General features: G+C 43.2%; 1 protein-coding gene across 2 annotated transcripts; it reads right to left on the bottom strand.

Moving 5' to 3' along the window:
• Positions 1-202: 202 nt before the first annotated feature.
• ICOS (inducible T cell costimulator) lies at positions 203-11,140 on the bottom strand. 2 transcript variants are annotated; one of them, XM_077931264.1, is made up of 6 exons: positions 10,916-11,140; positions 8,969-9,016; positions 6,275-6,595; positions 4,725-4,867; positions 2,056-2,147; positions 203-833 (listed from the first exon to the last, which is right to left on the bottom strand). In XM_077931264.1, exons 1-5 carry the CDS (start codon positions 10,971-10,973, stop codon positions 2,073-2,075), a joined length of 645 nt encoding a protein of 214 aa, XP_077787390.1. In that variant the 5' UTR covers positions 10,974-11,140; the 3' UTR covers positions 203-833; positions 2,056-2,072. The 2 variants fall into 2 exon arrangements, with proteins under 2 accessions (XP_077787390.1, XP_077787355.1); XM_077931229.1 differs by having other exon boundaries at positions 4,725-4,870; positions 10,916-11,133.
• Between the last annotated feature and the right edge of the window lie 3,014 nt (positions 11,141-14,154).

Raw genomic sequence — 14,154 nt, 5'->3', positions numbered from 1 at the left:
ACTTGCACTGGTGTGCTTTCGAACTGCTAGGTTGGCAGGAGCAGGGACCGAGCAACGGGAGCTCACCCTGTCATGGGGATTCAAATCGCTGACCTTCTGATCGGCAAGCCCTAGGCTCTGTGGTTTAACCCACAGCACCACCCGCGTCCCTAGACGGAGAACAGGAAACCTGCCAAAGTTTTGGGAGGAATTTGATGCTCTTCCGACTGTTCCATCAGTGAAAGCTCTTCTGACAGAATGATCCCCCTCTCCTCCCCCCGTGCCATGCTGTTCTGGGAGGTCTCCCAATTCTCCGGAGCATAGTTCAGGGAGGGGCTGGGGGTGCCCAGAGCAGGGAGGAGAAGTGGAAGACCTGTGGTGCAAGCGAAAGCCCTTGTGTTGGCTTCTGGTAGCATGCCAGGTTAGTTGAATTCGTCCCTCTCATTTGTAAAGGGGATTATTTGTGAGGGCTAAACTACAGTTCCCAGGATTCTTAGAAATGTGCTTTAAATATATAGTGCGCACACAGTCCTCTGGTTAGTTGAATCCGGCCCTGAAAGCCTTGCTTTCTGAATAGCTGAAGAAAGAAAATCCCTTCAAAAAGTAAACACAGACCCATTAAATTTGATCAATGCAGCTTGGGCATGTTCTGGGGGCTTCATACATGAAGAATGGTTTGGGCAAGATGCAACAGGGAAATGAGGCTGCAGCGTGAGAAGTTTTCTTCTTGAGCGGATGTCAGCATGTGACCACAAGGCCCAAACTGAGCACTGCAAGGTGGACAGAGGTTTCTTGTTCAGTGTCCTCTCTGCTGCGCTCCAGAAGCCACACCTTAAACTGAAGCTCTGAACCACCTGGAAGAAATCAAAAGGCCCTGTGACATAATAATAATAATAATAATAATAATAATAATAATAATAATAATAATAATATTTATTTATACCCCGCCCTCCCCAGCCAAGGCCGGGCTCAGGGCGGCTAACAAGCAATAATAAAAACAAGTTGAATGATTACAACTTAAAAACAAAATTAAAACATTAAAATGAAACCTTAAGATATTAAAATGTAGCCTCATCGCAAGAGGAGAAAGCAAAAGAAAAAAGAAAGAGAGGGAGGGAGGGAATCAAATTGGCTCCAAGCCAAAGGCCAGGCGGACCAACTCTGTCTTACAGGCCCTGCGGAATCACAATCCCTTCCAACTTTTTCTATGAAAAAGGAAGACCAGTGAAGCAGGATTCAACCTCAATCTCTTAGCCACCATCCATCCTAAAGATGGATACATAAGGATCTAAAGTTATTATTTCACCTGATGGACCAAAAACAACATCTGCTCCTCAATCAATTCATGAGACCATGGTTTAATAAAATGTTAGAAGTAGCAGCTAGCGTTTGGGTTTCTCTCAGTTTCTCATTTTTACAGTCTTAATTTCAGTCCTTCCCATCTCCGTGTCAGCTTGTGATTTCTTCATTTCTAAACAAGTCCTCATGAAAATTCACTGGCATTTTAGTGCAAATCTCTGCTAAGATGCACATCCGTTGATGCAATTTTGCCTATTGTACACATTTTTGCAAAGCGGTTTTCTGCAGTACAACACATTCTTTTGTTATTTTCACTAATGCATCTTTGTAGACGTGACTTTGTAGACGCACACACATTTCCCCTTACTTTTTAGGGGGGGGGGAGTGAGTCTTATAGAGAAAAAATACGGTACACACACACACACACACACACACACATTATATATATATATATATATATATATATATATATATATATATATATATGAAAGGGTCTGCAGTTCTGCTTCAAGCAGCCACTTCCAGCTCATGTGTGTGTATTGCTTTGCAGGGTCGTGCAGTTTTGCAGCCTTTACAGAGGGAGAGGGAGAAAGAGAAGGAGAAGGAGAAGGAGAGAGAGAGAGAGAGAGAGAGAGAGAGAGAGAGAGAGAGAGAGAGAGAGATGCACACATATACACAGAGCCTGGTACACAGAAAGGTCCTGCTGGGAACTAGGGGGGAACTAGGCTAGTCCCACTAGTCCATGGTCCGTACGCCACTGATAGAATTGTGTATTACCTCTGAGTGGTGGGTTATTAGATGGGCTTCACTGCTGCCATGGACATGTATTCATTGTTGTAGTCATGAGAGCTCGTGACATGGCGGCAAACCTGGAAATAGAAATTAAAGATTTTAGATTGCTGATTTCTATCTACAGTGCTACCTTGGTTCTCAAACGCCTTGGTTCTCAAACGCCGAAAACCCGGAAGTAAGTGTTCCGGTTTTTGAACGTTTCTCGAAAGCCAAATGCCTGATGTGGCTGTCGGCTATTGCTTCCAGGGCACCTGGACCAATCAGAAGCTGCGCCTTGGTTTTCAAACATTTCAAAAGTCAAATGGACTTCTGGAATGGATTAAGTTTGGTGCTTTTGTTTTTGCTATTTATTTTGCGGGGGGTTTTGTGTGTGTGTTTTGAGGCTTTTTCAGTTAATTTGTTTTTATGACCATGTGGAACCTAGTTCAGCTTACTGATTGATTGTGTGACTGCAGAAACGGATAAACAATTACTATCATCCATGCAGGTAAGAAATAATAATAATTTTAAATTTTATCATCATTATTTCATAGTACAGTACATTGATTATTGCTTTCATTTTATGGCTCAATGGTCTCGTTAGATAGTAAAATCCATGTTAAATTGCTTTTTCAGGAGTTGTTTTTAAAAGTCTGGAACGGATTAATCCGTTTTGCATTACTTTCTATGGGAAAGCACGCTTTGTTTGGAACGGACTTCTGGAACGGATTACGTTTGAGAACCAAGGTACCACTGTATATCCATATAGACCAGGCTGGCGTGTCCTGATTCGCTGCTTGAAGTGGACCAGGCCTGTATATAGATATGGCTATGGTTTCAACAGGGGACGCGGGTGGCGCTGTGGGTAAAAGCCTCAGCGCCTAGGGCTTGCCGATCGAAAGGTCGGCGGTTCGAATCCCTGCGGCGGGGTGCGCTCCCGTTGTTCGGTCCCAGCGCCTGCCAACCTAGCAGTTCGAAAGCACTCCCGGGTGCAAGTAGATAAATAGGGACCGCTTACTAGCGGGAAGGTAAACGGCGTTCCGTGTGTGGCTCTGGCTTGCCAGAGCAGCGTTGTCACGGTGGCCACGTGACCCGGAAGTGTCTCCGGACAGCGCTGGCCCCTGGCCTCTTGAGTGAGATGGGCGCACAACCCTAGAGTCTGTCAAGACTGGCCCGTACGGGCAGGGGTACCTTTACCTTTGCCTATGGTTTCAACACACTTAACTTTCCCATCTTAGGTTTTCTACAGTTTGCTAAAGCTACGGTTCATCTCCAAGGACCAATTCACACATACATTCAGACTGGTGTTGGGATGGATGAACAATGTTACGTGTGAATGTCGCATTCCATCCATCTGTCTTTTTGGCCTTGTGTACGCAAATCAGGAAGCTGGTATCAATGGAAGCTTCCTTGTTTACGTACACAATCCCCACCCTCAAAAAAAGGGGGCACCTGCACTAACATCTACATGTTAGTCTCTACGTGGGGCTGCCCTTGAGACTGACCCAGAAACTCCAGCGGGTGCAGAATGCCACGGCGAGACTCCTTACGGGGTCCTTGCTGCGAGATCACATTCACCCAGTGCTTTTCCAGCTGCACTGGCTCCCAGTAGAGCACAGGATCAGGTTTAAGGTGCTGGTTTTAACCTTTAAAGCCCTATATGACCTAGGACCCTCGTACCTACGGGACCGCCTCTCCTGGTATGTCCCACGGAGGACCTTACGGTCTTCAAACAAAAACATTTTGAAGGTCCCAGGCCACAGAGAGGTTAGGCTGGCCCCAACCAGAGTCAGGGCTTTTTCGGCTGTGGCTCCAATCTGGTGGAAAGCTCTGTCACAAGAGACCAGGGCTCTGCGGGACTTGACATCTTTCCGCAGGGCCTGCAAGACAGAACTGTTCCACCAGGCCTTTGGTCAGGGCACAGCCTGATTCCCTCCTTTGGCAATCTTCACAGAACTCTAGCCCAATGGTTGCCATCAATTTGATTTGAATTCATTTTATAATGAATGATTTTAGAATGTTGTACTATTTTATTGTTGTTAGCCGCCCTGAGCCCGGCTTCGGCTGGGGAGGGCGGAATATAAATAAAAATTATTATTATTATTATTATTATTATTATTATTATTATTATTATTATTATTTCTCCTTATGAAGGAAAAACAAGATGTAACCTGGACCTGAGGCCTACTTTCAAACAGGAAGAATCCAAAATGGACTTGGAGGCACTATTCCAGATTGAGTGGAAGAAGAAATAAACTAAATTCAGTGTCTTTTCACCAAGACTGCTCAAATGACTTCAGAGCTGGCCAGGGCCCACAGTTATTTGTTTCTCCTTTGGAAGGAAGCAATAAGGGGGATTGCTTCCTCGGGTCGTTTTTGCTGATGTTCACAAAGTCCCCCCCCCCTCTCACTTTCCTCAAGCTCCAGGTCTTTAAATCGATAAGCAGCTCTGTCTTAGAGAAATTGAAAGTAAACTGCTGTCACCGGTGACTGAATTCCGGTCGTAAATAAATGGCTCAAATTTGTTCATCAAAGCAGTTTCCGTTCGACGTGCTGACTCCGTAGGTGTGCTAGGGTGTTACTGACTCTGCATCTCGCTAACGAAAGCCCAAATATCGCTCCATCTCGCAGGGACAGGTTAGGAGCCTTTGAAGAAGGCTGTGCAGATCACTTACCACATTTCTCAGGCAGCAGGCTGTGAAACAGAAGATGCAGGCAACAACGGAAAAAACAATGAGCCCAATGAGTATCCATGATGCAGATTCTGAGAACAAGCAGGAAACCTTTGAATCTTCTGAAACTTTTGAATCTTCCGCATCTTCTGAAAAAAATATAAATAAATAGTTTTTATTAGATCTTCGGGCCTAAGATCAACCACTATTGTCTGTACATTCCTTCCTTCCTTCCTTCTTCCCTTCTTTCCTTCTTTCTTTGGCACTCTTCCTTAGCCCTACTGACTAGGGATGGAAGGATCTGCCATTTCATTTTATGATTTCTCCAATCTTAAACTCAGTTCTTTATTTTAAAAATGAAACAATCCCCATGAAAATCCAACAGCCTTACTAAATGCATACTAAATTTCTCCCGGGCGGTTTCGACTAATGTACACTTTTTTTTTTTCAAGCAATTTCCCCTAATTTCGTATTACTAATATAGTCATTTTCATGCAAACTTTCCCCTGATATATGCATCTTGCTAAACATTGTTTGACAGAAGAACTGCATCGCAACGTTCGCTGAAGTGCAAATTTCAAGAGATGGCTTGGAATTTGGTTGGAGAATGGTTTTGGGAAGTGTGAATTCAATCAATCGCCTTTAAATGCAAATTGAATCGAATTATTACTCCACCTCTACCAGCCACACCTATCCCTCATGAGGGTAAGGCCACAGTCACAGGTGGAGGGAAGGGGGAGGCACAGAGAAAGTTGTAGAACTGGCCACCATCCTAGTCTCATGAACCTTGGGGAAAATGTGGTAGTTTTCCTCCCAACACAGTAGATCTGACTGGTAAATTCGAATTGTAGGTTTACCATCATAATGCCACACTGCCCCCAAAAAACAACACATTAATAAACCAAGAGACAAATTCTCCACCTAATATATCACTTTATACTGGAAGGGTGATTTAACTTTCTAGACTTTAGGCATCTTAAAAAGCAGAGACATCACCTTGCCAACAAAGGTCCGTATAGTTAAAGCTATGGTTTTCCCAGTAGTGATGTATGGAAGTGAGAGCTGGACCATAAAGAAGGCTGATTGCCGAAGAATTGATGCTTTTGAATTATGGTGCGGGAGGAGACTCTTGAGAGTCCCATGGACTGCAAGAAGATCAAACCGATCCATTCTGAAGGAAATCAGCCCTGAGTGCTCACTGGAAGGACAGATCCTGAAGCTGAGGCTCCAATACTTGGGCCACCTCATGAGAAGAGAAGACTCCCTGGAAAAGACCCTGATGTTGGGAAAGATGGAGGGCACAAGGAGAAGGGGACGACAGAGGACGAGATGGTTGGACTGTGTTCTCGAAGCTACCAGCATGAGTTTGACCAAACTGCGGGAGGCAATGGAAGACAGGAGTGCCTGGTGTGCTCTGGTTCATGGGGTCACAAAGAGTCGGACACAACTAAACGACTAAACAACAACATAAGGTGTATCTGTTATCACAGATGAATGACTAGCAAGACTCTCATTTTTACACTTAGACAACAAAGACAAAGCAGTCTACTGACCTTGGATATATAGATGTTTTTCAATTGTTTCGCAGCAATGAGGGACAGGTGCGTAGATTTCTAGGCAGCTGATGTAGGTATCACTATGTTTGCTTTTCAAATCTCTGAGAACAAATGACACTTTATCACCGGAATGCACTGGATTACAAATGTCACTCCCTTTAATACGTGGTTTCCCTTTTTCTATGTAGAGATCACAGACTTTTTCTTTGTGCTGCCCTCTGAACAGTTTTATATGGAAGATGTCAGCACTGTGTGGCAAAGGGCAGTCAAATGTGAAGTTTTCTCTCGGAAATTCATCATTGGAGGCAGTAAGATTCCCTGGAAATGGAGAGAGAAGGAAATTGTTCACAACAAGCATATAGAAGAAAAATCCCATTGGAAGTACAAGCAGATGTTTCCTTCATCTCTTCTTCTATTTTATTTCTATTTATTTTTTAAAAAAGAACATTTGAGGAAAAGAGGAACAATAAAGAGGGCAGTTGTGCTATTTCTGGACACCCAATCCCTGAAGTTTTCTCTGGTCTTATAACATGTGCATCATGAGCTACCATAAGCAATAGGAACATCTATGCCCACCTAAGGCCAGGACACCCAATAAGATGGACTACAACTCCCATAAGCCCCAGGGATGATGAGAGTTGTAGTCCACCACATCTGGAGGCAACCATCTTGGCCACGGGTAGGCAACCTAAGGCCCATGGGCCGGATGCGGCCCAATTGCCTTCTCAATCTGGCCTACGGACGGTCTGGGAATTAGCGTGTTTTTACATGAGTAGAATGTGTCCTTTTATTTAAAATGCATCTCTGGGTTATTTGTGGGGCATAGGAATTCGTTCATTTCCCCCCCAAAAAAATATAGTCCGGCCCCCCCACAAGGTCTGAGGGACAGTAGACTGGCCACCTGTTGAAAAAGGTTGCTGACCCCTGATCTTGACTATCTCTGCTCTACGGCCAAGAATTTCCAGTGAAATCTTCCCAAACTGCTCAACTAACTGGTTTGTGTAAGCAAAAAGTCATTTGAATTTTAATGGCTATTTTTATTATTATGCTATCTATTACCATCCTTTGATTTCATTGTTGTTTTATTATTTTGCTCCATTAAATATATTTTTAATGTTGTACATCAAACTGCGATCTTTTGATAAAGGGCAGCATGTAAATGGAATTATTATTAATCATCATGATGATGATGATGTTCGTATTTGTATAGTTCAGGGATGTCCAACAGGTCGATCGCGATCTACTCATACATCCCCGGGAGGTTTTGGTAGATCGCTGGGTCCCTTTCCTTAGCGTTGGTAAAATAGAATTTGCCCCCACCCCTTCGACCCGCCCTTCATTGTTCTGCAGAATGGAAGATGGAGTTTACTCAGTAGATGGAGTTTCCTCAGCAATCTGTGAGTGCCTCTTCCCCTTTCTCCCTCCCAAGAGCTTAGCCTTGATCTCCCCAAAAATGGGGCTTTCCTCCTTTCTTACTCCCTAAAAAAAGTTCAGTAACTTTGCCTTAAAAAGGTAAAGGTAAAGGTAAAGGTAAAGGGACCCCTGACCATTAGGTCCAGTCTGGGGTTGCGGCGCTCATCTCGCTTTATTGGCCGAGGGAGCTGGCGTACAGCTTCCGGGTCATGTGGCCAGCATGACTAAGCCGCTTCTGGCAAACCACAGCAGCGCACGGAAACGCCGTTTACCTTCCTGCCAGAGCGGTACCTATTTATCTACTTGCACTTTGACGTACCTATTTATCTACTAGCACTTTGACGTGCTTTCGAACTGCTAGGTTGGCAGGAGCAAGGGACCGAGCAACGGAAGCTCACCCCGTCGCGGGGATTCGAACCGCCGACCTTCTGATCAGCAAGTCCTAAGCTCCTAAGTCCTAAGCAAGTCCTAAGCTCTGTGGTTTAACCCATTAGTTTGCCTTAGAAAGTTTTAAAGTTCTTCTAAGTCTTTCACTCTCAGTTTTCTGCTCTTCTGTGCCCTTGCCAGGGACTGAAATCGATCATTTGATGACCCAGTCTGTAAGCTGCAAACCTGCAGTTTATAAATGTGATGAAATACCAGCCAAAATAGTTTATTCTGAACAGATCTTCTGGATGATATCTCAAAGTTTAAAACTGACTTGGTCAGATCCTTGTCCATGGTTATGAATCTTCTTAAATCATGTGAAGTGCAATCCAGCTCAGAATCGGGCATGCTTAATCTTTGTTGATTTCAGTGGTGCTTAAGTATACAGTGGTACCTCAGGTTAAGTACTTAATTCGTTCCAGAGGTCCGTTCTTAACCTGAAACTGTTCTTAACCTGAAGCACCACTTTAGCTAATGGGGCCTCCTACTGCTGCCGTGCCGCCGGAGCACGATTTCTGTTCTTATCCTGAAGCAAAGTTCTTAACCTGAAGCACTATTTCTGGGTTAGCGGAGTCTGTAACCTGAAGCGTATGTAACCTGAAGTGTATGTAACCCGAGGTACCACTGTACATGCATACTGGATCCTAATCCTTTGCTCCAATCCCATACACAGGCTGCTTTAATCCTAATTACTTGCATGATATTTAAACAGCCTAAGATTGTAGACATCATTTCTTTCCTCTAAATTTTTGTATCATATCTCTAGATCCGCAACAGTAAAAACAGAGGGAGAAATAAAGTTTGGCATGCTAGATTGATTCCATCCAAGCATCCCCCCAAAAAAGTATGTACCTTTCAGCGAAGCTCTGCTGGATGCAAATGATGAACAGGAATCGCCACCTAAAAATAAAACAGGTTTTTTTTTCACACATGGAAAACATTTCTCATTCTGCAAACATTGTGTGTTAATAAGTAGTATTAATAAGTAGCAGGAATCTCAATGTCCAACGTGGGTCTCGAACCCACAGCACTGAGATTGTGAGTCTCATGTTCAACCGACTGAGCTATTTGGCAGCCAAGAGCGAAACAGAATCCCAGAGGATGTACTATTCACACAAGCCCTCTGTCCTCCACTGACTCTCCCTTCTGCTGTCCTCAGGTGCCTTGCTCTATATAAGGGCTATATTTATGGACAACTTAGAGGATTGCCATATGTCCTCTTTTTCCAGGACATGTCCTCTTTTTCATGGGTAGAGTCGTCATAGTGATATCCATAGTTAAAAGTAAAAGTTGGCAAATGTGAAAAGTTTTGCTCTTCAAAATATGGCAACTCTATTTCTGTTCTCTTGTTGTTTTTGTCTCTAAAAGATTAATAACATATTGATATTTAAGAGTGAGTGGTGGGTTGAGCAGTGGGAAAGAGCCCTGTCTGATGTCCCAAAATTCAGTGACCAAAGTTGCTTAGTTGGGCACATGAACTCCTAATGTATTTGTTTATTTCTTTGTTTAAAATGCAATCATGCCACCCTTCAGTTGAAACCAGCTCCCAGCAGAGCTCACAATATTAATAAGAAGACATAAAATTCGAGAGTGGGATTTAAGACAGCAAAGAGAGAAGAAGAGTGAGGTGACTTAAAACCAGCTCAAATGACATGCTGGAAAGCCTGACCTGAAAAGGCACCCAGTTTGGTACCAGGTGGGTCTCCCTTGAAGAGACATTTCATGGTGACCTGAGAAGACCCTTTCTGCAGTCTAACATGCCCCACCTCAGAGGCAGTGGACCTGAGAGGGAACTCTGAGGAATATAACATTTGGACACGCTCCTAAACTAGAAGGAGGAGGTCTTTCAAATATCTAGGTTCCAAGCATGAAAGGTAAGCAACAACAGATATGTAAGTGGGAAGGGGTCCCTGTGTTTTTATTAATTTGAAATGTATTGAACAAGCAAGGGATACCTACTGAAAAGCAACTTTTCACAGGAGAACTTATTGCAAAAATCATATAGAACCACGCTAACCATGTGCACATATCACGCTTACTTAACAAAAGAACCGACATATTGGAAAGGTCATAAGGGATGGGGAGCTATGCCACAATTGGAAACCCAAAAAAGCTGTATTTGTCTGAGAGGTGTCTAGCTACATCTTCAAAAAAAGGACTTATTTAGTAAGACAAAAAAATCTGCTCGACTTGAGTTCTAGACAGCCAAATTTCCAGAATCACTAATTAGATAATGAAATATTTGACTACCGCTGCTTTTTTAAAACTATGGTTGGTTTTTAAAGCATTGTTGAATGATAGGTTTATCAATATGTGGTACATAAACAGATAAAGGTTAGTTTTCATTGTATATGAAAAAAGGGGGGGGATACATTACTTTTTTGCCTCAAAAACCACAGGAAGCACCAACTGATGTTGGCAGAAATCCACCCATCCTTTGAATTTAAGCAGTGGTTCAGTTCAAAACTAACGTATTTCCATGTAAAAAGTTGTTGTTTTTATTTATTTTTAATTTAAATGTATATACCGCCCTTCATCAAAAGATCTCAAGGCAGTTCACAGAATAAAATACAAAATAAAATGCAAGTAAATAATTAAACCAAAATGACAAAACAATAACCCCCCCACTTCCCACAGAGACATTTAAAAGACTGCAGGAATGTTCACTGTGAAAGTTAAGGTGCCTTTTATCCACCAAGGCTTTCTGACCAGTGTTCCTCTGCTACCTCTTCCCCACACAACCTTCCACTAGTAAACTGATCAGTAAATGGCTGCCGGGAGACTGTGGAGATCACTTACCATGAAGAGGCTCAAAGTAGAAGCAAAAAAGGCAGATAGACACAATATATAGCTTCATGCTTCTTGAAGAGAGACACTGACGCTTCTCTTTTGTTCTGTTTTGAGGGGAAGAGATTGAACCTTTAGAACAATTAGGGCTCCATTCCCTTTGAAATCTTCAGTGGTTAGAGGAAGGCAACTTCACCGTCTAGAAGTCATCTTGCATTTGCCAAAATATCTCACCACCTTTTCAATAGATCCCACACCTTCGACACGTCACCACAGAAGGTCTTCATTATCCAACCGAGATCTATGGTGGTTTCCCCAGTTCATTTCTTGGTAAGAACACTGAGCTCACAGTTATCAGCTTATGCTGATCTAAAAATGAATATATATCATGATAGCATTTACGATGCAAATCTTTGCTTTACTGCAGTAGTCCTCTGGATAACCTGACCCTGACCCTGTGTATGGAAAATAAAGTCTTAGAATGGCCAGAGAAGGAACCTTTTTTTCCCCAAAGGGAAATGAAGAGGACCCAGGCAACTACTGACCAGTCATCTTGACATCAATACCAGGATAATAATAATAATAATTTATTATTTATACCCCGCCCATCTGGCTGGGCCTCCCCAGCCACTCTGGGCGGCTTCCATAAAAACCAAAAATACAGTAAAATATCACACGTTAAAAACTTCCCTGAACAGGGCTGCCTTAAGATGTCTTCTGAATGTCAGGTAGTTGTTTATCGCTTTGACATCTGCTGGAAGGGCGTTCCACAGGGCGTTCTAGGAGAGATCCTAGAACAGATAATTAAACAGTGGGTCTGTAAGCACTTAGAAAAGGATGCTGGTTTTACTAAGAGCTAGCTTGGGTTTCTCAAAAAGAAGTCATGCAAAATGAATCTCATTTCTTTCTTTTGATAGAGCTACAAGCTTGATGGATCAGGTGAACGCTGTAGATGTAGTGTATTTCTGTTTCAGGAAGGCTTTCGACAATGTCTCCCATGATCTTCTTGAGGAGAAGCTGGTAAAATATTGACTAGATGATGTTATTATTAGGTGGATTCATAGCCAGTTGACTGACTGAACCCAGAGTGCTCACCACTCATTCCTGATCATTCTCGAAAAAGGGACCACTGGGTTCTGCTCTGGGCCTGGTGTTCTTCAACATATTTACCAATTACTTTGATAAAAGAATGGGGAGATAAAAGCCTAAGGCTTGCTGATCAGAAGGTCGGCGGTTCGAATCCCCGCGATGGGGTGAGCTCCCGTTGTTCAGTCCCTGCTCCTGCCCACCTAGTAGTTCAAAAGCACATCAAAGTGCAAGTAGATAAATAGGTACTGCTCTAGCGGGAAAGTAAACGGCGTTTCCGTGCGCTGCTCTGGTTCGCCAGAAGCGGCTTAGTCATGGTGGCCACATGACCTGGAAGCTGTCTGCGGACAAACGCTGACTCCCTCAGCCTATAGAGCGAGGTAAGCGCGCAACCCCAGAGTCGTCCGTGACTGGACCTAATGGTCAGGGGTCCCTTTACCTTTACCTTTGATAAAATAATGGAGGAGATGGTCATCCAATTGGCATATGACACTGAAGTGGGAGGGGTAACACCTCAGAAGACAGAATCAGGATTCATGATTATCTTAACAGTTTGGAGAACTGGGCCAAAACTAATAAAATGAATTTCAACAGGGGGAAATGTTGGTGCACAGATATTATTTATCATTTATTTATTTATTGCATTTCTACCCTAAATTTTTGTCCCTGGAGCTCAAGGTGGTTTACAAGCTCCACAACAACCTTGTGAGGTCAGTTAAAATAGGATGGGAGACACGTGGCTTGACAGCAGCACATGTGAAAAGAATCCAGGGGTCTTAGTAGATCACAAGCTTAACACAAGTCAACACTGTGTTGCAGCAGCAGCATCAGAAAAAAAGTATGCTGATTTGATCAAGGGAAGTCATATTATCACTCTTTTCTGCTTTGGTCAGATGCCACCTGAAGTATTATGTCCAGTTCTGAGCCCCACAGTTTAAGAAGGACATTGACAAGCTGGAACATGTGCAAAGGAGGACAACCAATATGATCAAGGGTCTGGAAACAAAGCCTTACGAGGAATGGTTGAGGGAGTTGGGTATGTTTAGCCTAGAGAAGACTCCTCTTCATTCTACTGCTCTTCTTTATCTACTTCTCCCTTCTTTCTTTCTTCCTTCCTGTCCTCCCCACCCGTTTTCCTCTTGCTTGCTTGCTTTTCAGTGTGTTCATTTCAATGCTCCTTCATTCGGTCTACAAATGTGTAGATCCTACTAATCTCCCTTGTCCGTCATCTCTTCTTTTGCTTGAATATGCACACTCACACCTGCTACTCTGTTACTTCACAAGTCTACAATTTCTTCATACATTTCCCGTCCTCAAACTCTTTCAGTCCCTTGTGTTTGTGGCAATTTCCATCAGGACTGCAATAAGATGGGTGGAGAAATTTTAATCTTTACCTCTGCAGCTGAAATCCCCATGAAAATCTCTCACACACAGCAATTACTTTTCGCTGAGGTGGGCTCAACTGGGTTGAATGGAACTCCTTTAAAAAATAATGATGATGATGCTATATTATTACACTTTTCAGCCAATATTGCCATACATCAAACAAGCTTGTAGTGGAGGTAAGAACAAAAGAAAAGCAAAATGACATATGAAGGAGAATGAGACCCAAGTAGACTGTATCCCCACAGCTTCGAATTCTGCTGCTCAAACTCCACCTCCCAGTTAACTCCTGTCTGAATAAATACTTTCTCAGTCCTTCAATCAAAGCTCAGAGTCTCCTTTCCCTAGTTATAGATATTTTCTTCCAAGTGGACATTTCAACCCAGAACCAACGCTCTCTCTCTTAAACCATCACCATATCTCCCTCTCAAACTAAACCCTATCTGAACACTCTCTCAGAAACAGCTCCTTTTATTCTCCCCCTGGTTCCACCCCCCTATGACTAGCTGTCTTGGTAGCCAATCAGAGAGAGGCTCCAGCCCCCTGGTGGAATTCTGAGGAACTGTATCACTGGGAATGACAAGTGAGGTGAGCACTGTTGCATTCAGAGGTCCTGCTCACATCTGGGTCTCCTCTGTAAGAAGTAGTTGTAGGACTTAGATGGGGCTTTCGCCTGATCCAGGAAAGCTCTCCTTATGTCCTCTATGCTGGATATGAATGCTTGAAGAAGGCTGATGACTGTGAATTACATGTGAGTTCTTTCTTTTCTAGCCTTAATGTCT

Source organism: Podarcis muralis, chromosome 1, assembly GCF_964188315.1.
Source record: "Podarcis muralis chromosome 1, rPodMur119.hap1.1, whole genome shotgun sequence".
NCBI classification, from domain to species: domain Eukaryota; kingdom Metazoa; phylum Chordata; class Lepidosauria; order Squamata; family Lacertidae; genus Podarcis; species Podarcis muralis.
This window is presented reverse-complemented; position numbering and strand designations above follow the sequence as displayed.

What these genes read in the sequence shown, in the direction of transcription:
- ICOS (XM_077931229.1), bottom strand. Translation starts at nt 10,973, where the DNA reads ATGAAGCTATATATTGTGTCTATCTGCCTTTTTTGCTTCTACTTTGAG. An exon ending in CAGCAGAGCTTCGCTGAAAG is followed by an intron (nt 6,596 to 8,968) that starts GTACATACTTTT and finishes CTCCATTTCCAG; the next exon opens with GGAATCTTACTGCCTCCAAT. An exon ending in CCTGCTGCCTGAGAAATGTG is followed by an intron (nt 2,148 to 4,724) that starts GTAAGTGATCTG and finishes TTCTATTTCCAG; the next exon opens with GTTTGCCGCCATGTCACGAG.